The sequence below is a fragment of the Parasteatoda tepidariorum genome, chromosome 7, assembly GCF_982258835.1.
Source record: "Parasteatoda tepidariorum strain Cologne lab strain chromosome 7, Ptep-v5.0, whole genome shotgun sequence".
In the NCBI taxonomy this organism is placed as follows: Eukaryota; Metazoa; Arthropoda; class Arachnida; order Araneae; family Theridiidae; genus Parasteatoda; species Parasteatoda tepidariorum.
In genome coordinates this window covers 85,241,950-85,268,973 of record NC_141761.1, presented here as the reverse complement: position 1 = coordinate 85,268,973, position 27,024 = coordinate 85,241,950, and the positions used below count along the sequence as shown (strand labels likewise).

Below are 27,024 nucleotides of genomic sequence, written 5' to 3'. Positions count from 1 at the left end.
TTGTTGAATTCGAAAAAAAAAAGTCCTAGCAAGCAATTGCTGTTTTTGAATGCGATTTAAAATGGTATACATATTTTAGATAGGGGCCGTTAGCAGCATGATTTGGCAATTTTAAACATTCCCTTCCCCGTGCAAGCGAAAAATAAGCAAATCAGTAACCAATTTCCTGCTTATGTAAGAAAATTGAGCACTTCCTTGTTCTTTTCTTTATTTTAAAATTAAAGATTAAATTCGAATAAACTGTGTAACTTTACATAAAATACATTTCGTGTTTCAATTCATTTTCAAATATTTTATGTCGAATATCATTTAAGAATATTCCACGTTTTCCTTCTGTGATGAAAACTCTTGACATCTGAAACTCCTTCAAGATTTTTTTTTTTTTTTTTTTTTTTTACTTTTCCAGAACATAACTATTATTTCAAAGTTGAAATTTAAGCGTAATTTTTTTTTTGTTATAATTTTTTCGTTTGCAATTGTCTTTAAAGAAAAAATCTTTGAAAATAAGATTGTTTTGATGTTTTACATAAGCATTGCTCAAACCCTTCGTCTGTAAAAATAATAAAATAAAAAAAACCTCTTCTCTCGTTTAGATGCGGTGTTCACGTAATTATTGAATGACTCAGGGCCGGACATTTCCCTCAGACTTACCTAGGCAAACTCTTAGGAGCGCTAGAGATTTGATTTATTTAAAAATATCGAAAATAATTTTTTTTAATGTTTTTTGCTTTTGGAAATATACAAGTAAAAAATAAAATGCTTTTCGTCGTTGTTACCCTATATTTAGTAGGAAGAAAATGTATAAGCATGCTCAAATTAAAAATACAGTGGCTATCTTTACATGACGTTACCTCCATACTAGCAAAGAGTTTTCCTGTTCACAAACGAAGGCAATTTTTTTAGAAACTCTTTTATATTAGCTTTCCGATAGCCACTATTCAAACTTCCCAGGTGTTAACGCATGTTGTTAATTTTTTTCAGATCAAATTAAATTATTCAGAAATCCGTAACTAGTTTAACTGTATTGTTGCCATAGGTAAAGTATGCGGTTAAGCGCCACCTTCATGTCGTTATGATCGCAAGTAACGCTTTTTATTGCTTATATTTGTTTCTTTTAGTATCACGTTTTAAGACTAACGGTTTGAATATCTTTAAAGATCTTCTGCCTAAAATATTAAATTTTTTTTTAAATAAATGAGAAAAAATATGATCAAATTTTCATAATCTAATTCAATTTTAATTCAACTGAAATATTAAAAAATAATTATCATTTATAAATCGGAAATCGGTAAATATGACAAAAAGAAGACATTCTCATCTCTCCCCTTCATTTTGTGTTTTTAATGTAGCAGTCAGCAAAGAGTTAATTTACATTTTATTATATTCTTTATTAATTTGTTATAAAATTAGTGTTTGAGTTAAATAAATAAAGCGTATGCGTGTAGATCGGATTAATGAAGTACTTTTTCTTTTTTTTCTCCCATTTTTGAGGTGATAATTCATTTGAAGTATGCAATCGTAATGTCTTCACTTGCACAGTTTATACTGTGTGTTTACTTTCTCTAAGTTTTGAGATCTTCTGTATAATGAGCCGAAGCCGGAGTAACGCTCATTATGATGGAAAAATTGCAGGTTTATATGATTTGGGAGATACTTTAGGACGCGGCCATTTTGCCGTAGTTAAGTTGGCAAAGCACGTATTTACTGGGGAGCAGGTCGCTGTAAAAGTTATCGACAAAACAAGGCTAGATGAAGTTTCGAGGGCTCACTTGTTTCAAGAAGTTCGTTGCATGAAATTAGTACAACATCCGAATGTAGTACGCTTGTATGATGTCATAGACACCCAAACTAAGTTATACTTAATTTTAGAATTAGGCGATGGAGGTGATATGTATGACTACATTCTCAAACATGAGAATGGCGTGGACGAAGAGACTGCGAAGAAGTATTTTCGGCAAATAGTTCATGCCATTTCATACTGCCATAAATTGCATGTAGTGCACAGAGATCTTAAACCTGAAAATGTTGTATTCTTTGAAAAACTTGGTATGGTGAAATTAACTGATTTTGGATTTAGCAATAAGTTCTGTCCTGGCCAAAAATTGGAAACTTCGTGTGGCTCACTTGCATATTCAGCTCCTGAAATATTGCTTGGAGATTCTTATGATGCCCCTAAAGTTGGTAAGTCTGAAATTGTGTCAATCTTAGATATTTCCTTATTGTGATCTGTTGCACCAACTACAATCGCCGAGTTGCGAAATAGATTTTGAACTTGTAAATTCAAAAAATAAAAAACATGTAGATGATGTTGCTTCCTTTCTGTGATGTTACTTTTTTAGTTTCCTGCGGGCCGCTGCGCGTAAGTTTCCAAGATTTGGCAATTATTCTGCCATAGATCAGGATGCAGAAATCTCCCTACCAACTACATTGCCAAGTGCCTAACGGATTTTAAACTTGCTAATTAAAAAAAACATAGGTTTGCTCTGGGGGTGGCTATGAGTTATACTCTTTGAGTATACCACCCCTTCTGTGATATTTTTTCAGTTTCTTGTAGGCTGCTGTTCAGAAGTTGCCAAGACTAAAGGGATTATTCTCTGCAGATCATGATTCGGAAATTTTCCCTCATAAAGTGTGCCTATCAGGTCTTATGGACCAAAACTATAGCGTTAAAGTTCGAGAAATTTTGGAGGAGTCAGAAAAATTTCATGGACTGCTTTATTAAAAGACAGATTCTGTATATTAAGAGAAGAATTGAGTTTTTTAACTTATGAAAATTATTTAAACAAATATATTTTATAAAAAAAAAAATTTGGCTCCCATGGAAAGCATTATGACAATTATTTATATTATATCTTACCATAAACTAAGTGTATCACATTTGAACATTTTTAATTATTACTTTGATGGACAAAAATTATTGAAAAATCAAAGTTAACAAATGTTTTATTAGTTATCTTTTCTATGGTTTTTGTTAAATTATTGTTAAGCTCTACTGTAATAATATTTGTTTGTTACTAATTCATTTTTCTACTGATTTTTGTCTGATTAATTAGTGTATAAAGCATTGTTGAAATTCTATTTTTTTTTTTGGTTGATCCATATTTAATATCTGTCCCAAAATATTGCACTTTTTAGTGATTTTTCTGATTTTTATATCGATACCTGCGCTTAAAAAGTTATAAACTTTGGCAATGACTAAGTAGTTGGGTATATTTCCACATCAGTATTTTTGTTTAGGCCAACTAAAATACCCAAAAGGCCAAATTGATAAAAGGGCAAAAGGATTTTAAGTTTCCAAAAATTTGATAAAAAAAATCAAAGTATGTCTTTGAGTTGGTCTTCTTCAAAGATATTTTTTTAGTTCCTTATATGCCACTTCCCGGAAGTCTATAAAATTCTGCGACTATTTTGGTGTCGATACCAATATAAAAATCTTCCCAGGCAGTGCCATATGAGAAACTTCAAAGTAACATCATTACTCAAATGATGTATCTTCGATTTTGCCGCCTCTGGAAAACCACCTTATATTTATTTATTTTAACTTTTGCAAGTTTAACAAAACTTGGGCACCTTCTGTTACATTCATAATATTTAGTTAATGTACAAGGTGCAACTATTAATTAAAGGTGTTATAATAGGTGCAACTATTAATTAAAGGTGTTATAATAGGTGCAACTATTGCCGGGTGTTCTAGTTTTAATAACTCTTGAAAATATTTTGTGAATTACATATTCTGATTTATTATTTGAATTAGCCTCTGCTTTGTGTTTCTGTACTTAGATGTAATAGTTTCAAAAACTTTTAAAATCTTTGTTCAAAATGTTCTTTTACTCTGAGTTAGAGGTTGAGGTTTTATTAATGACCTTATCCTTAAACCTTGTACTGTTAGCAAAGTTTTTTTTTTGCTTTCAGTTAAAAATTTTTTGTCAGTTTCTATATTTTTTCTAACAAATATCTAAGATTTAAGAGGAAAACAATGAATAAATAAATATTAATTGAGAATGTCGAAGGCAATAGATGATCAAAATTGAAGATCATTCCAAGACAAAACTGTAAAAAATTGCTTCTAAAATTTGTATGGATGGCCTAGTACAGAAATTGAGTTTGAGTACATATAGGAATTATTTGATAAGTTTTGTAAATTAACACTTGTACCTTGTATTCAAGGTTTGATTATGAGTTTACTTATAAATATATTTTTGGAATTCACATTATGTTGTTTACAATATTTTCAATTTTCTTAAATTTTAGTTCTTTTAAAATTAATGAAAAAAAAATTTTTAATTTTCTTTTTTTTTGTTACAATTTTTCCTTAACTGTAATTGTATAAATTTGTTATTAAGAACTTTTAATCCCTGAAAATGTTATAGTTTAAATTGAATGTTAGATCTTTGTAAATTTCATAAACTGTTATTTTAGATGTCTGGAGTTTAGGAGTCATCCTGTATATGCTTGTATGTGGTCGAGCTCCTTTTCAAGAAGCTAATGACAGTGAAACGCTTACCATGATTATGGACTGCAAATACCATGTTCCAACTCATATATCTGAAGATTGTGTGAGGTAATTTATATAGTATACTACATATTCTCTTTGCAAATATATATACTGTTGCCTGAAAATAATTTTTATCTTGTTTGATGATTGTTACAAAGTTGATATAATGATAACTTATATATTTGAAAAATTTGAATTTTATAGCGTAAATTTTATCTTGTATTAAGTTTTTTGCCAATGCAATTATGTTGCGATCACTACTTTTTATTTTGTTTGCCTCTAATAGGGTTGCCACTCCACAGAGGGAAAACCTGGAAAATAGAGGGAATTTAAAAATCACATAAAATAACTGGGAAAATGCAGGGAATTTTTATTTTTTCTTTACAAACTGGGAAAATACAGGGAATTTTGTTTATTTTTCTCTTTTAAAAAATGGTCACCACTCAAGGAATAATCTATGGGATATTTAGCCATCATGGTATTTCAGCTATACTCAGCTGGTATATTCAGGTATATTCAACTGTTTTCCCACTGATTAAAACTAATAAATATAGTTAGCCCAATGTAGCTCACACAAGAGCACAGTAATTGTTGTTTCCTCTTAATATATTGTGTATAATATGTACAGCAGTGTTTCCCAACCTTTTTTGTACTATGCCCCACCTAAGCCTTTCTGAAATTGTTATGCCCCCCTATGTAACATATACATAATTTTTAATAATGAAAAAATCGAATTGTTCACTTAAGAAACGTAGGAAATTGTTAGCGAAACAAAGTAAGTAAATTTTCTGAACATATAATGAAGAACTGAAATTCAAATTCGAAATAATTTTAATAAATATTTTTCTATAATAATTTAATATTTTAATTAAGTGAGATTCTTGCCCTTGATGCTTGCTGCACGTAGATTTTATCTTAAGTTCCAATTTGGTTAGCCTCAGTCTCAAGTCTCCCCGTTGTGTTATATCTAGACGATTTTTTTTTTACCAATAAAATCATTTACAGCACTAAATCCACATTCAGCTAAATATGAAGATGGAATCGGTAACAATAGTTTTCTTGCACATTTGATTGATTTTGGGTGTTTGTTTTCTGTTTCCGCACGAAGCCATACCATCACTCCTTTCATATTAAATAAGGTTTTAACTGCCTCATCATTTTGCATTTCTGCAAGTTCTTCTTCATATATTTGATATATCAGACAAATCCACTAACATGGACTGCAACATCCATGTTGGAAAATAAATTTGTTTTAAATCAGAATATCTTTCTTTCAAATCATCCGATAGAATTTTCAGATGATAGACAATAGCAAGTAAAGGGGTATCATTTACTTCACATTTCTGGAGCCAATGAAACTGTTCAAAGTTTTTGTTGTTAATATATTTCTGACATAACTCAATAAGGGTAATGAAGCCATATATCTTCGCTTTTGCACCAACAAGGTTTTATTTGCTCCTTGAAGTTTCTTATTTAATATATTCAGTTTTTCAAAGATATTGACTAAATAACTCACAAATGCTTTACCATTGACTGTAAAAAAATACTTCATTTCAGGTTTGTCACTTAAAAAATCCCTCAGTCACATAATATTTATTGACCGCAATTATTTAAGAATTTGCTTTTTTCTTTCGATTTTGTCACCGAAATCTCACATTGCATTTAAATGGCTCAGGGCAAAAGGTTTAAACTCATGCCAAGTCCATTTTTGAATTGCCCCCCTTTGCAATTAAATTGCCCCCCGGTGGGGCGTGGGCCCCACATTGGGAAACACTGATGTACAGGGAATTTTTTTCCAGATTTGAGTGGCAACCCTGACAAATGTTTTTAATGCACAATTTTAGTCTCATTTTTATGGTGTTGCAAACAGTAGCAGGCATTGACTTGCTGATAAATTTTATGCTCTATTTTTTCTCCTCTAACTTTTGAAAATCTTCAATCCTGTAGTTATTATGCAAATTATAATGAACTAAAAGTGAAACATCAATGCTTGTTTCAATCATAAGAGTATTACAGGTTTACAAGCATTAGGGTGACCTGGGGTAATTATTGATCAAAAAATGCAAACATCTATTTTGTGAAAAAACTATTCAAGATAGAATTTTAATCAGGGTTGGCAGGTTTTTGACATGTGACAGTTTTTGACAGTTTAAACCATGGTTTAAACCGTCACGTCAAAAACCTCACTGTCAAAAATGTCGAAAATGTCAAAAACCTATATTCATATGTGAAATTTAATTAATACATAAAATTTATATATTTTTTATAAAGGATAGTGTTTCTAAATATGTTCTAGAAAAAATAAATTTAAAATTTTGAAGAAACACTTATATTTTGAATAGTAACCAAAATCTTGTACTTTTGAAAGCTCACATCTTTTGTAATATTATGTATTCATTTTCATGTGTTATTGAAAATCTGCAGTGATATTATTAAGAAATTTATTTATAACCAAATTTAGTGTATAGTATAGATTATACTAAAAATTAGACATTTTTAAAGATAAACATTAGCAGTTTTGCACATTAGACATCTTTTAAAGAAAAATCTTTTTAATATTCTTTTAAATCTTCTTAATAATCTTTTTAACATAAGACAATACAAATTTAAGTGCTTTCTGTTAAATACACAGAGTAGTTAGTGTCGATTTACAGTATATTCAGCCTATTCATTTACTATGCTGAAAATTTAGTTTATCCAAATACTTGTGAATTTCATTTTGCTGAATACTATATAGTTTTGTTGAATATCTAAATATTCAGCTGTTGAATAATTACTTCTTGCTTTCAAGATATGCATTATTTGTATTCTTAATACAAGTGGGGGAAAAAATTAAGAGGTAAAAATTGTTTTAAAATGATAAGTGTAATAATTATAAATAAATATAATAAACAATATGAATTATATTTATCATTATTCACAAATATAACTACTTTTAAATTCAAATTAACAATCTGGATAATAAAGATATTCGGTATAACATTAAAAAATTTTTTCATACACTTGTATCAAGTTTGTATTTATACAACATAGCTTGTAAGTTCCTTATAAATATTAGTTATGTTATATGTTCCTTATATGTCAAAAATGCATAGTAATAAACTTTTAATTTTCTTAAGTATCAAAAAAAAAAAATTTTTTTTTTTCAAAATATAAATATTTAAAAAAATTTTGTGCAAAATTTTTCTGCACATGCATTTGAATATAAATTTCTGAGATTTTAAATCTGTTATTTTACCTTAATTTTAATTCAAAAATATTTTAAAACCTGCTGATTACCTATAGTATAATTAAATTTCAATATAATGCATGGCAACTGTTGGTAGTTTTGAAGTTTATATATTTTTTGGCAAACTTTAGTTTTTGACATTTTTGACGGGTTTTTGACGGTTTAAACCAGTATTATACCCTTGTCATGTCAAAAACCACTTTTTGACGTCAAAAACCCAACCCTGATTTTAATGTTTACTGCAAGTTTGAAGCTATATGAGATGAGTCCTATTCTACCTTCTTTTGTTTGAAAATCTAATTAGAATTTAAAAGATCTTAAATTTTTAGTGATCAAGAATTACCCCTTCTCTTGGTCATTTCCGGGGTAATTCTTGATCATTTCTGGGGTAATTACTGATCACCAGTTTTTATAGTAAATGGGCTGTTTAAAAATAATTATACAATGGTAATTAACAAATAAGACATTAAGATCAAACAAATAAACCAAAAAGATATGTTTAAGCTGCTAATAAAACGTTTTATTTAAAAGCAGGAATAAAGATTAACTCTTCAGCTTTGGCAGCAGCTCTCACACTGAAATTTTCATTTTCAATCATTAAAAGAAATTCACTATTTTTGCTTTCTAGAAGCTTAGTATCCTTTTTAGGCTTATAATTTCTCACCATATTTATATTAGGTTAATTTATCAACTTAAAAATTATTCTAACAATGTACACACATAAAATTAAGATAGAAGCAAGGTAAGACAAGCTAGAAATGGTGCATATCAGAGCACATTTGTCTTACAGTTAAAAACAAATTTTGTGATTATAGTTAAAATATATTTTATAGTTGTTCCACTTAATAAATATGAACTGTTATTTAAGAAAAGAAAATTAACTATTTATTAGCTATTTTTTAAACTATTTATAAGAAGAAATGACAATGATCAGGAATTACCCCAGTGATCAATAATTACCCCATCTGTAGGGGGCAACATTTGATATAGTTTCCTATAATCAATTATAATGTTTACAGTATATGTGAAACAATTAAACAAAAGCTTTCACTATTTTTATATCAAAGAAAAAGAAAGTAACTCAAAATATTTATTATTAAGAGAAGGAGGGGGATCTTTGCAGAAATGTGCACATTTCGAAACCCATCTTTGAAATGGAAAATACAGAGAGCAGTTTAAAAGATACTTATTTTGTTAGATTAAACAAAAAACTATTATTAACTAAATGTAGTTATACTTTAGTAAAGAGTACAATCATTCTTGTCCATGTCTCAAATTTTAAAAAAAATTATTTTTTTAAAATAAAACTTAGATGATCATTATTTACCCCAGAAACAGAGTGATCGTGAATTACCCCGGGTCACCCTATTTGTTTTTTTCATAAAAATAAAGGTAAAGATTACAAATGTACAAGAAAATTTTAATGTTTTTTTTTTGTTCTAAAGATGTAATTGTAGATCTGTCTAATCAAACGATACTTGATTCATATCTTAAAAACAAAGTATTGCATCACATATTATTTTGTAGAAGAAAGGTTTTGAAACTTCTAGTGTATTCTCAAATATCTTGCTTATCCAGAATTTTGAAATTTTGAGAAGGTTGATAAAGTTTTTGTCTCCAAAAATAGTTGTAAATTTGGGGACTGTTTCATTGTCAATGGGAGTGCCTTTCCTACACTGCAATTCATTATGCACTGTTACGCTAAGCAAAGTTGTCTGAGTGAAATTTAGATTTTAAAGAAAATGGTGCAAGATAACAAAAAAATAACCACTGTTTTTTTTTTTTTTTTTTTTTTTTTTTTTAAAGTTCAAAAATATACAATAAACCCACATTTTTCATGGTATTTAATATCTTTCATGAACTGAATGAAAGTTCGATCTATAATAATAAAGTGAAGAGTGGAATGTCTGTGATAAATATGAAGAGCGAGAATGGGAAATTTATCTGGTCACCACTCGCCACTAGAGATAAGTCAGGGTTCCCACAGTCCTTAAAAGTTCTTAAAAACAGCTTAGTTTTTATTTTGAAAATTAAGGGCCCTTAAAAGTATTTAATTTTGATTTAAGGGTTTTAAAAGTCCTTAATTTCTAGTATCACTAGTTGGTCAATTATTTAAATATCCACAAGATATCGACAGTTAAAAAGTATGTCTTTTGCCAAGAATGAGATCCTGCATCGAGGGTAGAACATTTTGAATGTGTGTGCGTGTATGTAGGGGTTACAATCAATTGGACGAAAATACACCCTTATTATTTGTTTATTTTTTTCATTAAAATATTATTTCTTTCTGGATAAAAAAAATTTAGCGTGGGCAAAGGGGAGCGTGATACTGCAGTTGGCTCTTGACTCTTTTTTAGACAATACTTAGGTACTTTATCTGCTGAAGACCTGCATTTACCTTCTACATCCATAGGATTCGAGAAATACAATTCTTCTGATAGCACACATGGTAGCTTTAATACTTCATTCAAATGTGAAATTGTTAGAAATGCCAGGGAAGTGTGTTTTTAATAATTAATGGACACTTGATGAAAAATATAAGGAATGGCTAACAGCATCTAGTGATCGTCACAAGGCAAAGTGCAAAAGATGTGGTAAAGAGTTTGATATTGGAAGCATGGAGGAAAGTTAATGCATTTCTTTGTAACTAAGTTATTTAAAATCAGAAGTAATTAAAAAAAAAAAAAAATTGTGAAAAGCCAAAAATATGCTCATAAACAAGATTAATGGACAAATAGTAATAATTCATTTAAGAGAAATGTATATCAGCATACTATTATTGATGCTAATGATGCTTGATTAATTCTGGTAATAGGAACTGATTGATATATTAAAAAAATCAACAATTCAATAATGCCCATACAAATTTTGAATCCACGATTTTTTTTAATATTAATTAATAATGCTAGTAGAAATTGGAAAATTCAATAGTTCCAATTTAGGGATAGTTTACTATACTATTTACGTATATGGTTCCAGCATATAGCTTTATCCATAGGTTTCATTGCTTAAAACTTATTAGAAATTCATTTATTCTATAGGAAAAAAAACTCAATTAAGAATTTAAAATTTTTTTAAGTGAATCGAAGCAGGTAAAATGATTCTAATTGAAGAGATCATATACTAAGAGATCTAATACTTAAGAGATAATATACTTTAAGAGATCTAATTAAAGAAAACAAAATGATATCACTAAGGAGATCATTTAATTGCTATACTGTTATTTAGATCAATGATACCTACTTAATTTTGGTAATATTTTTAATTGAATAAAAAAAAAAAAGCTATGTAGCGAAAAATTAAATTAAAAGAGAAACAGTACTATTTCATTTAGAAACATAAAAAATCACCATACTATTATTGATGCCAATGATATTTAATTAATTTTGGTAATAGGTGCTGCTCTCATTTTGATAATTGAGACAATTTTAATGGCCACCAAATGTACTAATATAGGTGCAATTAGTATATTTGTACATAATTGACTCAATTTTAATAGCTACCAGTTTTAATTTAGATACTATTGAAAGAAATTTTTTATGGACTGTCGAAAAGGAAAATTACCAAAGAAAATAACTTGATTGTGGTAAATTTCGACTATCAGGAGTTAACTTCAAGCAAAATAATATACTGAATATACAAATGATACAAGCATGCTAAATGATACTGAATAAAGTGATTCTTTATTTTGATGGATGAACTACAAAGAACATGTTTTGCTTAATCTAATAATGTAAAGTCATCAGCAAGGACAAAAAATATTTAAAAAAAAAAAAAAAGAATTATTACAGCTTTATTAATTTCTGCAATTATGTGTGTATGATTTTGTAGTGTTGTTGAGTACTGTTTTATTGTTTACTTTTTTTTCCACCTTGTTTGAAGGATGGGTATTCATTTAATTTTATGATATTTTAAGGGATTTCTATAAAAAGTGTTCATATTTTTTGGAGAAACATTTTTAAAATAGGCATTTATAGAGCACATTTAGTTTTTAACACACACTGGAAATTATGGTTTTTAATAATTAAATTAAATTACATAATTTTTCTTTAACCTGTCTTCACTTGATTATTATTTGTTTTAGGCTCATTGGAGAGATGTTGATTAGAGACCCGGATAAAAGATCATCTTTGGAGCAAATAGCTAATGATCCTTGGTTGAATAGCGGAGATGCAATCCAGCCTGCTGATCACTTGCCTTTGATTTCAAGAGAACATCTCTCAGACGAAGATCATGCTCATATTGTACAGAAAATGGTTAATGGAAACATTGCTTCAAAAGAAGAAATAATTGAGTATGTTTTTTTCCCTCTCCTTTCTTTTTATGAAACTTAGCTCTTTTATTGTGCCGGACGAGATGACTCACCTTCCAGGAATACTCGCAGTGCTCTACTGTTGTATTAGTGAATATAGTTATTGACTGCTATTGCTTATTATTTTTTAAAGTAAAGTCATTCTGAAGAGTTTTATTTCAATTTTAGTGCTGCAAGGGAACTCTAAGCGCAGAGGGTACTTGCCGTGCGTCATTGCTGCGATGAAAGTGTTAAATTAGTTTTACATTAGTTTAATCAAAAAGATATACATGACGCTAAAAATTTCATTTGCTCAAAAAAATTGTGAATATAGTAAAAATCTACAAGTTTTAAGTGCTCAAAAATAGGTATCCATCACTTACTACAAATCTTGAAAATGGGCACTCATTTTTGAGCAAGCGAAGCTGTTTGACTTTTACTACCTTAATAATTTTTTCAAGCTAATGAAGTTTATATTCTGTATAAGCATGCTTGTTTTTATATTTCTGTCTTTTTTTTGTTCAACAGGTCAGCATACTACAAAAAAAAAATGTTCAGGTATAGATAAGTAATGAAACTGAAGTTAAGGTTTGCAATCTTGTAAGATGTTAATGTGTTAGTGTACTGTCCCAATTTAGCGTTAGTACCAAAATTTGGGAGTTTAACCTTAGATGACTAAACTATTTTGTCATTCTGTCATCCTAGTTTTGAAATCTATTTTTAAGAATCTAGAAAATATTTAAAAGTTATTAAAAATGTTTAAGTGCAAGGTGTTTAATAATTGTAAGGGTTTTATCTTCAACATACATTTGTTACTTTTATATTTTTTGTGTCATTATTTTTAACCCTTTAACAGACTGTATACCACATAATATTCTTTTTAACATTCTTTCCAAAAGTCACACAAGAAATAGTTTTGATTAAATAATTTTAGAACTGTAATTTTATGGATTCATAATGTGTACAGTACAGGGATATGAATAGACTAGTTTATCAGGTCATTTTCAATAAATGGGTTGACTTTTATTAATACACATAGTTGCCAACCCTACTAAATTTTTCTAGTTTCTCCTGGTTTAAATAAAATTTTCCTGGTTTTTGTGCATCTTAAAAAATTCAGTGAAAATGAAGTTTCCTGAAGAAAAAAACCCCCACCAAAATACAATTTTTATATTGATTATTGCTTGCTTACTTAAATAAGTATTACTAATACATAAAATTAGTAATACTTATTTAAAGCAAGCCTCATTTATTGAAATCAGTTAAAAGCTTTTTTTGTTCTAAAATGTTCAGTTTATTATCAGGACAGTTTATTTTTAATTAATTAAAAAAATCTTGTAACAATCTTTGATGAATTAAATGCCTATTAATATTCAAAATTATGATTAAACATAATACGTAACAATTCAAGTATGTTTAATGTCAATCATAACTGGAAAAAATTGCAGTCTTTATATTTTGATGACTATAAAAATCACTAAAATACCCTATGTGTAAGTGTGTTTAGTACATTCAAATTAATATTATTTCGTAAAATCTACAGAATTTTTTCCTATCCATGTTGACGCATTTGAATACAGTTTTCAACTGTCTCTTTATGGCTTCATTCGCATAAATCTTTGACCTTTAGGGGGAAAAAAAGTATTAAGACATTAAACTGCCTGATTGCATGGTCTGATTGCCAAGAGAGTAAATTACGTAACAGTATAGGGTTATGTAAAAGATAGTTTATCAGGTCATTTTGAATAAGTGGATTGGGTTAACTTCCATTAATACAGTTCTCAATTTTCTCCTTCAATTCATGGGTGATTATGGCTTTGTTGACGTAAATCTTAGACTCATGAAACAGAAAAAAAAAGCCTGAAGACTTTAAATTGTGTGATTGGCTTGTTTTGTTCACCAAAATGGTAAATTACACAACCAGGGAATTTCTAATAATACTCAACCAGAAAAAATTTGAAAACACCTTCTGTAGTGCTGCATTTTTAATCACCAAAATGTTAATATTTTATTTTTTTATTTGCAGCATTTAATTGCGCAAATCACGTGAAATTTAAATCTTGCTTGAAATTTGCAACCCTTTTTACATCAAGATTCTTAAAAATAATGCAAGATCTTTAATTTCTTGCTGAAAATTTGTGCATATTTTTTCAAGTAGCTTGTCATTTTGATCTGATATACATATGAAATAATCTGACACGAAAGATATAAAATTGTAGAAGAACATTTTATTTGGAAGTTGTGGAGGCATTCTTAATTTGGTTACCTCTTAATGTAGAATAAAGCTTCAAAAGCACTACATGGTTAATTGTTTTGGTTATGTTAGTTTTACTTCATTAATGGCATGGTTTTGGTTAATTTTTTTATTCAACTGTTATGGTATTAAATTATTATCAAAAACTGATCTAAAATTGTCTCTCTCTTTTTTTAGTAACAGTATATGCCTAAATTTTCTATTTCAAATAGTATAAGTTTTTCTCTCTCCTTAGAAGTGTGGTATAATTCATTAAGCATTAAGAGTTGATTAGTTAGATTTGTGCACTTCTGTTTTATTTTATATTGTATATGTTAAAATGAGTAACACTTATAAATATTCTGCAGTTTGAAGAGTATTTTTGAGTTTGGTATTGCATGCATATGAAGTTTATCTTATCTTATCATAATGTTTTAATTTTCTATTACATATGTAATTTAATGTAACTTCTAACAATGGTTGCTTCATTGTCTCTAAATGTAAGTTGTTGGTGAAATCAAATTATTCAGGTGTATTGATATTGATTAATTTACCAATTATGGTGTTGTGAGAAAGGAATTTTATTTAAACAGATGTTTGGCTGATGCATAAACAATCAAAAATATAAAACAAAAAATATTTTATTAAAACCTCTCTTTGCTACTCATAGAAGAATTGTAGCACTAACCTTTAAAAGCAGCACTGATTTCTGCATACGATTTCTTATTTTATAAATGTCATTCGTCAATATTGTAAACTTGTCTTTTAATTATAATGTTCAGTTTTATTATTTCAAAACATTGAAAGGTGATGGGGCATAAATTAATCACATGTGCACATTACTTTAATCATTAGCGTTGACAATCAATATCAATGCATTGTTTTCAATAAAACCATCTTTAAAATCTTGCAGCAAAAAGTGTTGTAAGTCTGTCAGAATGAAAATTGTACTCTGATTGGGTTAGATTGACGTCTACTTTTCATGTCTTTTCAACTTGAACTGTAAACCTGTGAAAAAAAGGCGATCATTGTTAGTCCAAATTATGTACAAAATTAGCTGCCTTTTGTGTGTCCAACCTTTTTAGGTTAGCCAATTTTCATTAAATTTCAATTTAACAGCATTTATCTATACTGAAACTATTTAATCTTACATATCATCTAAGTAATTTTTTTTTTATTTCATACAAAGAGCTGTTAATTAGTTTACCTCAGTTTTAAAACCTTCATTACCAAATTAATAAATTTTTTTATTAATCGAAGAGTCAAATTAAAATATATATATTTTATTTTAATTTAATTAAATATATATATATAAGATGAATCAAAGAATTATGAAAGAAATTGTTTTTTAAGATGTATTATAAAATGAAATAAATATCCAGTGTTTCTATTTAGATTCAAAACCATGATATTAATTTAAAACGTCCAGATGTAAATCTATTTAAAAAAAACTGTATGCAAGTATATTTACCCACAATAACTTTATAAAGTAAACTAAGAATTGTTTTTAATTAGATCAACTACTATTTAGCTAACTAAACAAATTTTGAAACCAATTAATTATTTAACTAAGTAAACTAATTATTTTAGTTTGATAAGAGCATAAATATAGCAGAAATCTTTTAAGTCACAACCCGGAATCTTGAAATTTCCATTTTATATACTTAGAAAAAAAAAAGATATCTGCTTCTTAATTATAAGAATGGTTTTGATATTAATCGTATGGGAATGTCTTTCTTGTGTTTTCTATTGAAGATTCTTAGGGGAGGACCTTAGTAGGTATGCTTTCAAATGTATGCTGCGAATTAGTATAAAGAATATGCAAATGTTAAGATTATATAACATTTTGGGAAATCTTATTCTATTATTTTACAGCTTTATAAGTACCTTTCTTGAAAAATAGCGTACTTTTAGGATGCTGATAAGGACTATTAAGAGGTGTTTTGGACTAAATATTTTAATACTATAATTATATGTTTGCCAATGATGTATTTTACCCTGATTACATATCCTAATGAAAGCAAAGGCAGCTAGCAAAAATAGAGGATAAATTCAAGAAATTTATAGAAATGTTATTTTTCCCCCCTTTTGTAATTGAGAAATACTGGTGTAAAAACTGGCAAATAATTTTGAAACACTGTGTTTAAATTATTAAAGATATCAAAACACAGAAAAATAAATAATTTATTTACAATAAATTACTTTTTCAGATTAAGCATAGATCTTAGAATTGTCAATAAGTTTTAATAGCTTGTGGTTCCTCTTTACTCATATTACTTTATAAAATATAAGGGGTTGAAATTTAAAGAAGGCAAAGATATGCTTTTCTTGCTTTCTTGTATTGATATTAGATTGATATATAATTATGTTGTCTTCATTTAAACCTTTTTCCTATAATATTGTTCACCTAAACAACCTAAAAATATATTTCCTTAAAAGATATTTGTCGTAATGGCAGAAGATTTTTAGTTTCTTACTTGTTGGGAAATTGTCGCAATAACTAACTTCTATAGTTATATGTAGTCCTTCTTAGATTGAGTTTGACTGTTTAATAGACGCGATATTATGTTTGAGCTTGGCATGGTATCCATATTTTGGCATTAAATCCGGCCTTAATGAGTCAAAATGCTTTTAGTATGATTAATAGTAAGAAACAATTCTATATTATTAAATGGTGTGCAATTGGGACTGTAACTTATGCATATGTTTTCTTCTTTGCTATGATCAATAAAAGCAATAACATGTAGCAAATGTGCAATGGTTGGAAAAACTACATTACTTAACTTACACCTATGTTCAAAATGGTTTTGAATTAGAAATTGGCTTACGTTAAATATTAGGGAATAGTTTCGAAATATTTATTCATGCTTAAATGAGCCAGTTTATTACTCCAAAACATGTTTTTTTTTTTTTTTAAATTTGTTCATTTAACCTTCCACTTTTTATGACTTTCTTGATAGCGAATATTTTAGTTAAGAAAATGCCAAATTATCAAATATTAGCAATTTTTTAATGCTCTTTTATTCTTCTAAGAAATTAAGTACATTGAAAATATGTTCTCTTCCTTTTAAATAACTCCTTTCTCAACTACAGCTATAGGGTCCTTTTCGTTGTATTCATTGATGGACCCGCGAAGATTTGTACCCATCAAGTTAGATAAATTAGTCGCATGAAAACAGCATTTAATTTCTAAACTAACTTTAAAAGTAAACGGAATCACTACAAGCTACTTTTTTTTTGTATCATTGCACTATACTACTTTTTTTGAAAAAGTAGCACATTACACTAAAAATTACAAAACAAATGTAACGACTGCAGTAGTTTTATTACTTGTAGTGGGCTACTTCCTACCACTGCAAATAATGTACTTGAGATTCAAACCCAGGTTCTCATTAGATGCTCAAGTCAAGTGGGGTTTTATAATCTGTTACCATAATACGCAAAAAATAGTATATTTATTCTTGAATTTTCTAAATAAAGGTTCATGTGTAATGATGTAATATAATCCTTTTAACTCTGCATTTCCTCTGTCATTTAAAACTCAAATCAACAAGATTTCTTCAATAGCAAACTGATTGATTAAACTGAAATGATTATCTCATTCTGAAAGTTTTTTTGTTCAGTTTTATGTTATAGGGGTGATTGTGCTCCGGAAAAATTCCGGATTTTTCGCTAACTGCGATCCGAAAGTTTCCGGAAATCCAAAGTCCAGAAGTTTCAAGACATCATCGATCACATTTATATATGAAAATTCTTGTATATTTTATAAAAAAATATTAGAACTAGAATTTATACTTGGCATCTCTTTCATTTGTAAATATTTTTTCTGGTAGAATAATAAATGTGATTAGAGATAAAAGTAAACTTACACATAATTATTCATTTAAATTATGCTGCATATAATTCATTTTGAATATCATGTATTGAAAATTTCAATGATTTAAATTTATAAAGATAGTAATTTTTTGAATGATTTTACTCAAGAAATTTTCAGGATTTTTGAGTTGGGCCCACAATTACCCCTGATGTTAAAAATGTGGAATGTAATTCAATTTGAAATTGAAGTGGTGTTACTAAGATTGTAACACTGTTTCAAAGTGAATTGCAGAATTTTCATTTTTTCCATGTTGTATAACAAATTTAATATTACTTAATATGGAAAAACTATGTTATGTAGAAAAAATTTTTTGCAAATTTATTAGTTCAAATGTTTCACAGTTTTGTATTCAAAACATTACGAACTGTTATTATTTTTGTAGTTTTACCATGTGTCTTAACTTGTTTTATACACTCTAGAGCTCTTGATAAGAATGAGTATAATCACATCACAGCAACATATTTTCTTCTGGCTGAAAGAAAGCTGCGAGCCCAACGTCAAGAAAGAGCCCAAATGATTAACAGCCGAATTTCTAGGACAGATTTATCACCAGTTGCACTCACACCCAGGTAATGTTTGATTTTCCTTAAGAGAGCTGTCTATACTATATTATTAATATATTTTGATGTTACCTATATTAGCTGGTATAGTTTTATAGTAAAATTGAACTTTCAAAAATACTTTAAAAAAACAATTTTTTAAAGTAATTTTTAGTATTTATTTTTGTACATAATTCACTTTGGAGATTGTTTGTGATAGGGTTAAGATTTTTCAGATTTTTTTTTCATTTTGACTTTCAAAATTTTTTTATTTTCAAAAGAACTGATTTTTCGATCAAATTTTCTTATGTTTGAAGGTTCAACTGTTTAAAATGAAAAGTTTTTATTTGTACCTATTTTAAAAGGTAAGCAAAATATATGCACTGTTATTCGTAATAAGTATTGATTTTCCATTCGGAATTAAAACTGCCCAAATTTACTAAAGCTGAAATGCCTGCATTATTGGAAGTTAATTCAAAAGTGTATTTAGTGTGTGAGGCCTCCTTTTTGTTACTAGAAAGTCTAGAATGGAGGCAAAATGACCAGACAACTATTTTTATAAAATCTAGATATTGAATTTTTGGTATACTAAATTTGCTACGAATTTGAAATTTAATTGCCATAACATTTCGTTAGAAATATTGGAATTATTAAAAAACAAAAATAAAACATGTGTAATTAGCAAAAAAAAAGAAGAAAAAAAACCAACAAAAAATCGAAATGTAATTGAATGCATTAAGAAGTGATGAAGGGAATTCAAAGTTATTGTCTCATAAAAATATCTCAGGCTGAAAAATTACCTTGATTTTTACAAGGAATTGGTACAAATGGAAATTTTTTCTTATAAGTACTTTAAACAGGCTACAAAAGAATCATTGATTAGTTTTCATTTTTTGAACAGGGTTTTATTTAAATTTTTAGATCAAATTTAAATGTCCTTTATTATCAAATTTTTTGATAAAAAATATTTTTTAAATTTTTTTTAAAAAATCTATACATTAGTGTTTCATACTGTGTATACTAACCAACTTTTCAACATATAATTTGTAAAAGGAATTTACCTACTTTTATTTCGCTTACAAATTAGCATTAATGTGGTTAATTTTATGCTTTATTCATCTCCTTTTTATACTTAGTATATAATTTCATTATTAATTGTTATCCTATAAAATTTAATCAACTTTGTTTTGTTACTCCTAAATAACTTGTATAGAATTTCGCTTTTTATGCATCTAATCCCTTCTATGAAAGACAGATCAGGATATCAGAATTTTGTCCAATTTCGAACTTACAGAAAGAGACATCATTTTCGCAACAAACTTCTATCATTAACAAAGTTATAATCTCCTCACACTTTAGATGCGAAAGATCGAAAATATTAAATGGAAATGTTCAGTTTTGGTGTTTTACCATTTATTGTTAAACTGAAAGAGATGTTTTTTTGTAAACATTTTTGATTTTATTGTCCTTCATTCTGTTCTTCGTTCACAAATGTTTGCATAGCTTTTACAACACCCAAAACGTACAAAATTCTTATATTTATCATTAAAAAAATCTTTTTTCTAATGAGAATGAGTTTAAAAATAATAATAATTCCTCATTATAATTTGTGCGTTCTTTTAAATGGTTTTAAAATGAGTGAAAATTCCAGAATTTTGAAAATTTTGTGTGTCGTAATAATATCTTATTAAATAATTACACAATGGTATCATTACTAAAAAGCGATTAATTACAACCAAAAAACAACCTGGAAAACGATCAGAACACCGCATGGGATTTACAAAAATAATTGATGCGCATAACCCATTTTTTTCCCCTTCAGAGCTTGTAATCAGGTTCGAAAGACATATGGGCGAGATTTTTCATTCAAATAGCAAACAGGGAGGCCCACCCTGCACTGTATATCAAATGTGTTAAATTATGCATGTATTGCAATGGATGGGAACCTTGATTTTTATTAATAATAAAGACTTTTAAAGTAAAAGGCATAATTTTTGATTTTTTAAATTGTTGTTGGTCTTACTATATCTAAAAAGATTCCCCTTAGAGAGAAAATAAGGTTTGTCAATTTTCAGTAGAAAATATAAAGGTAGATCAAGCTACTCAAATTTTAAAGTTTGCAATGTAAGTGATAACTTGCAAATCCAAACAAAGCAATTTTAATATCCTCTTACTTAATGCTGTTAAGTGAAAGAAATTATAAATGGTTAATTTGATTAAAAAGTTAGTAAATAATAATTTATTGAAAATCTAATTACTTTCTCCCATTGATGGATCTGGGGCTGGGTCAATAGAGTATGCTCCTCTTTATTCCTTAACTACTTGCATTAGGAGTATAAGTTTGAGACTGATCTTTTCTTTTAATCATGTGAACTGTTGAATAAGAGCAATGTTATGTTCAGCATAATCATTTATAACTTCCATACATTTTACAGTTTTGGGGGCTTGATAGAAATCTCTATCTTTCCATATAATTAGATCAACATCAAGGAATTCACATGGATGTTCCATCTGTTTAAACAACACAATTGATTCCACTGTCACAAAATCTTCAATTTTTTTTCTCTGAAAGCTTAAAGTATACCATAGTTTGGAAGATTATTTTGACTTTTTTACTTATTTCATAGCCTTTATCATAAACTGTTTTATAAGAACAGGCATGTACATTACTGTCACAAAATCTTCAAGCTTTTTTCTCTGAAAGCTTAAAGTATAATGATACCAAAGTTTGGAAGATTATTTTGACTTTTTTACTTATTTCATAGCCTTTATCATAAACTGTTTTATAAGAACAGGCATGTACATTACTGTCCGATAAAGCTAATGCTATAAGATCTTTATATCAAAGATGCTTTGCTAGTTTTTAAGACGCAGCTTTGGAAATGCTGGTATTTATAACAGAATTATCCAGAAGTATTTTGAGCAACCGAAAGTCATGAGGTGCATCAGATGCTATCAGAGCAGTTATCCAGTTATTAACGTATACTCGAACTACAAATATGCATAAATCATTCTCAATTGATTTATACACCATATACACAATCAGTTTGATCCCTAACTTACATCGAAAGTTGACCATAATATGATGGGGACATGCAAAACACAGAATTTCTTTTTCAAATAGAGCAGAGGCGTCATTATATTGACCAGTGTTTGAGCTTGTTCCAATCATTTCATAAATAGCAGATGGTAATGTAGTAACAGTAGTGTAGCACTGTAGTTTGGATACTTTGCTTCCAGAAACTAAAATAGGTAACTGATAAACTTTTTTATTCCTAGTTAGTTTAGGTAAAAGTTTATCATCCCAGTGCCCAGTTAAAAGAACATGCCATTTAAATTTCTTTTTAAGTATGTGAGATAATTAGACTTTGTACTCAATCTTCAATGTGCTGACCCAGGCTTTTTGTAATTTCTGCAATGACAAATACTGCTTTGCTATCTGATATCTTAGTATGGTCTAGTGCAGAGACAACTGTGGTGACAAGATATTAAATTGTCCTCTCTTAGACTAAGTTGTTGAAAATGAAATGTCTGTTTCATTAGTGATCAGTGTTACAGCTTTTATCTGTATCATCATCAGATGATGTTAATGCAACAGTTACTTCACTTTTTTCTCTCCCAAACTTTCCTTCAGCAATCTTTTCTTGCAACATCTTATCTCTGATTTTTGTTTTATTTTAGAAAGAACTTTGCCAATAATACCTATCATTGAGCCTCTTCTGCCTTTCTCTTGTTGTGCAAGCAAAAATTCTGTCTTCAGATACTTTTATTATTTTGAATGCATTTGACTGTCAGAGAGATAGTCTATTTTTAAAATAAAGTATTCTTGCTGGTTCTTTTGTGTAACTCATTCCAATCTTCTTTAAAAGTCTTTCTCTGGCTTTTTGCCAAAATATTGTAGACTCACAAATAATTGCATTTATATAATGGTGAAGAAAAAGGCCTAGAGCTCTTTGCAAAGATGGCAATTTGGAGTCATTTAAGTCTGTCACAGAAGAACCCAAGAGGTGCACATTGTCCATAGATTTTGTTTATCTTTTTAAGAATTTAATTTCTTATAGAAACTGATTTAACTTTTTTAATTTCTTATGAAACCGCAAATTTTTCACTTTCAGAAATAAGAACCACTTGCGTCACCTAGCACAGCAGTAAACATAATAAGTTGTAACAGTTTTAGGGATGGGACCTCTGTTACTTGAAGGATGACAATGTTTGTTGTGAGGTCCGTCACTGACTGTTGGACATTGACTGAACGTACTGGCTTGCCCAGAACTCTATTCTGAGTTGACTCTCGTGGATCATCCAATTAAAGGGTGTAACAACTGTTCAAATATTATTTGTTCTCTATGCTGAATGGAAGAAAATTCCACTAGCTGTCTCACAAAAACTTATTAAAAGCATGCTTTCCAGGGTTAGTGTATCTTGTAGAGGCTCACAAATATTGAATATAAATACATTTTTTATTTCCTTTCCTCACTGGAGTCGTAACACTTATTAGTAGAGCTTGACGATTGTATTTTTTTAATACAGGGATTCAACTCTAGCTTTAAGTTTTCAAATAGGATCTAGGTTCAGAACAGTACTGTTTATTTGGTTAATTCAGTTGTCCCCATACCACTTTATAGAGGACTTAGCAATATGACAGTTTTCATTGTTTTCCTAGAAGCAACATTGATCTAACTGTAGTCAAAATCAGTAGGCTAGGTGATTGCAATAAATTTAGATCAATGGTCCCTTCCTAATAGAACATCCAAAACTATAATTTCATCTTCACTGATAGGTATTAGTTAATGTCCATGCTTTAATTTTTAAGTTATTGTTAAAAATACACTAATTTACTTTGTAAAAAGCATTCTTAGTGTAAAACATTTCTCTCTGGAAATCTCTGAAAATGGTCACATCTTAATTCTATAAATGCAAGTTATGCAAAAATTTACTACATAGAAAGTGGTACTTGATTTTAAAAAAAAAAATGTGAAGTCTTTCTGTATTTTTTAATTTTAGAAATGAAACCTCTGAATGTTTTAACAATGTTCATCAATGCTTGTTTTGAATTCATTCTAACTACTAAAGAAATATGGATACTAATTTATGATTTGATTCACATTTCAGTGTATCATCCGCTGTACCCTCTCCTGCTCAAGAAAAACCGGTTACTTCAGTCGAAGGATTATTGTCTCCTTGTTTCCCGTCCAAATCACTGCAAATGCCCGATTTTACCCCACGCTTGGGGTTGAACGATGCTGTTCCACGTTTTTCTGCCGAAACTTTTGCCAGTACTATTCCTTTTCAAAGAAAGTGTAGCATTGTTCGAGAAGAGGAAGATGCATGTAGCACTGCCAGCGGAGCCTCATCTCCTGCCAAATCACCATCAAATGAGAATAAAAACCTTCGGGAGCAACTAGCAAAGTTAGAAGAGGATAATGACGAAACATCAAGCCAGTGTTCCAGTGCGTCTGAGAAAAAGTCATCCCCAAGACCATCTTTTTCTTTGCCAGTACCCAATATTTCTACTTTTTCACCTGTAATTGAGAGTTCCAAACCAGTGGTAGAATCAGTTCTTAAAAGTACTGGTCCAAATCGAAGGTTGCATTCTGTCCAGAGTTCACCCCAGCTACCTTTAAATGAAGTCAATGAAGAAAAGGATTGTGCAGAAAGAGCAGTTTCTTTACGACTGGCAGCTATAAAAAAGAAATATGTTGGCAAATTGCAAGGGCGTAGTACAGTCACATCTCACGTACGAATGAGAATGTTTGAATTTCAGCATAGGAAAGAGAAGCTAGATGGCACGTCAAACCAGGAAGAGTCCCCAGAAAAGCGACATGCTCTTTCTTGTGAGAAAGAGTTTAAAAATGATTGCATGAGTAAGGAAAAGAATTGCTGTTCACAAAGTAATTCTGCTAAAGAGTCTTCTAAAGAACTTGAAGATCCTGGACGTTGGAAAGCCTCGACTTGTAGGAAACAGAAAAAAGCATCATTCACTCACTCCGTTTATTCAACAGAAAGTACCGACAGTTTAGATTTTCTTTCGGAAGGTCAGCCGCGCTTGACCAACTCAATGAGTTGTGGGGATCTGTCAGCAGATACTGGTCATTTTTCTTCTCAGGAAAAATGTTCTGTGGTTAGATCTGATAGTATTTCACTTACGGAAATTCCGCAAGCTTCCTCCTGTGAACTTGTGGAAGAGAAATCTCATCCTAAACTTTTCCCTGATAGTACATTCAATAGGTACACATCATCCATTGGTAATAGTGTTAGTTTAAACAGTGGGTTGAGTTCTTTGCAAAGGCATAAGTTAAATCTTAAAAGCGACCACCATAGCTCACATCCAGACAAAATCTCTGATAAAAATGGGCGAACTTCTACTCTAGGACGGTTAGTTTACTCAGGTAGCCGGTCTGCCAACAAGCAAAGGCTCGACATCAACCAGAATGGTTGGAAAAAGAATGAGCGTAAGAAAGATCTTTCTGGTAGTCGCAAAAGCAGAGGGAGTCAACAGGCTGTTGTTGACATGAAATTAGCCTCAAAATGTTGTACTCTATGTTAACAAATATTTATATTGTTATGTTGATGATCTGTACAATGAACATTTTTAATGTTGGCTCTCTGTGTGGTAGAGTCTTCCGTGAGAGTGTTGTAAAATTAACCCTGTACATATGATCCTTCTTCCTGTAAAATATGTTGAAAAAGAGCTCAAAATGCTTCGTTATTTATTGTTTTTATAGTCATCTGTAGTGTGGTTTTTAATGAATTGTAGAATTTCATTCTTTTTAACTGTGACTATTGCTTTTACTTCTGTTATATCGACCATATTTCTTACACTTGTCAAATGGAGGCCAGGTGTCATTTTATGTGAAAAATGAAAATAAAAATTTTATCATATGAAGTGGGTTGATTTTTACTTTTTTTAAAAATTGAAATTGCCTGTGGTGGGAAAAGTTGTGTATTTACATGAAATGTTTGTAAAAAAAATTGAATTGCTATCAAAATATATTTGTCATTCACATATATGATACAAATATTTTTGCTCAGTACTAAGTCTATTAAAGGCAGATCAACAGCAATTTTTCTGAACTTCACAATCGATAGTTGCTCATGTGTATCAATAAGTTTCCCTATAAAACCACAATATGTAAAAGGACTTGTGTTTTCACCTAGATAAGGGTGGTAAATATGACTTAATATTATTTTTGTTCACAAACAAAGACAAAGCACAACTTTGAAATTCTTACTTCTGCAGTTGATTAGAAGTTTTGATTCATAATAAAAAATGATATATTTTATAAAATGCACCATTTAGAGAAATTAAATCCAGCCCTGTTGAGGTCTTAAATATCGTATAATATCAAAATATTTTTTTCGTGAATAAGGAATCTTACTAGGCAACTATTTTCTCTAGTTGATTACAAAAATTTAAATGTGAAAAATAAAAATATTTTTTAAGAAAATATTATTCTATATTTTATTATAAAATATAAAAATATTTTATAATAAAATATTAATTAATTTAAAGATGCTGGCAGAAGGGGCAAATTTGATTTAGAAATAGAACAATTTTTTAAACAAACATTTGATGCCAATACACAATTTTTTCCACCACTGGAAATGTTGATTTTTGAAAAAAAGTAAAAATAGACTCATCCTAGTATATAATTTTAAGAAGTGCATTCTACCATAAAGAGATTAATCTCACTAGCTTTACACTATAAAATGTTTTTACATGCATTTCTGTTCAGTCTTCTATTTTGAAAAAATCTAGATTTGTCAGCAAAAGTTTTATTTGTAGTATTATATAAATGAGAAACAATCTTTGTATGAAAAACAATCTTTGAAAATTTTCAGTGTGTTAAGTTTCAAAGTGCATTTAGTAAAAATAGTCAAATGAGTAACCTTAGCTTCACTTTTATCTATAACTTAAAATGCCAAGATGCATGTAGTTTATATAAATATTGGAAGCTTATAGTTTTCTCTGTGATTCTAGTGTCAGAAATTAATATATTTTAAATTTTGCGTATTGCAGTTGAGGAACACATTAAATAATAATTTTTGAGTGTTTTTGGAATAAAAATTGGTTTTAAGTGCATTTTGCAACAATAGTCGACAAATATCCTTTTCTTTACGCCTTCCAATTAAAACACAAAGACTGAGAATGTCTTGTAATTTTCCGAATTGGAAGTTGACTGACAAAAAATAAATGCAAGGTATTCTACAAAGAAACTTTTTAAGCTTATTAACTCCTATTCACTTCATCGTTTCAGTTCTATTTACATTCAAATTTTTAAATAATTTATCGTTTCATTTTCACTAATATAAATTCGTTAAATTTAGATATATTTTTTTTTTAGAAGAAAGCCAGTTAG

At 28.9% G+C, this 27,024-nt stretch overlaps 1 protein-coding gene across 1 annotated transcript; it reads left to right on the top strand.

Annotated features, from left to right (window-relative positions):
* The first annotated feature begins 1,117 nt into the window (after positions 1 to 1,117).
* On the top strand, positions 1,118 to 26,076 carry Snrk (SNF related kinase). The gene is made up of 5 exons (XM_016055031.5): positions 1,118 to 2,181; positions 4,420 to 4,561; positions 11,809 to 12,018; positions 18,545 to 18,694; positions 23,777 to 26,076. The coding sequence occupies exons 1-5, from the start codon at positions 1,587 to 1,589 to the stop codon at positions 25,209 to 25,211; spliced, it is 2,532 nt and encodes an 843-aa protein (XP_015910517.1). The 5' UTR covers positions 1,118 to 1,586; the 3' UTR covers positions 25,212 to 26,076.
* The last annotated feature ends 948 nt before the right edge of the window (positions 26,077 to 27,024 follow it).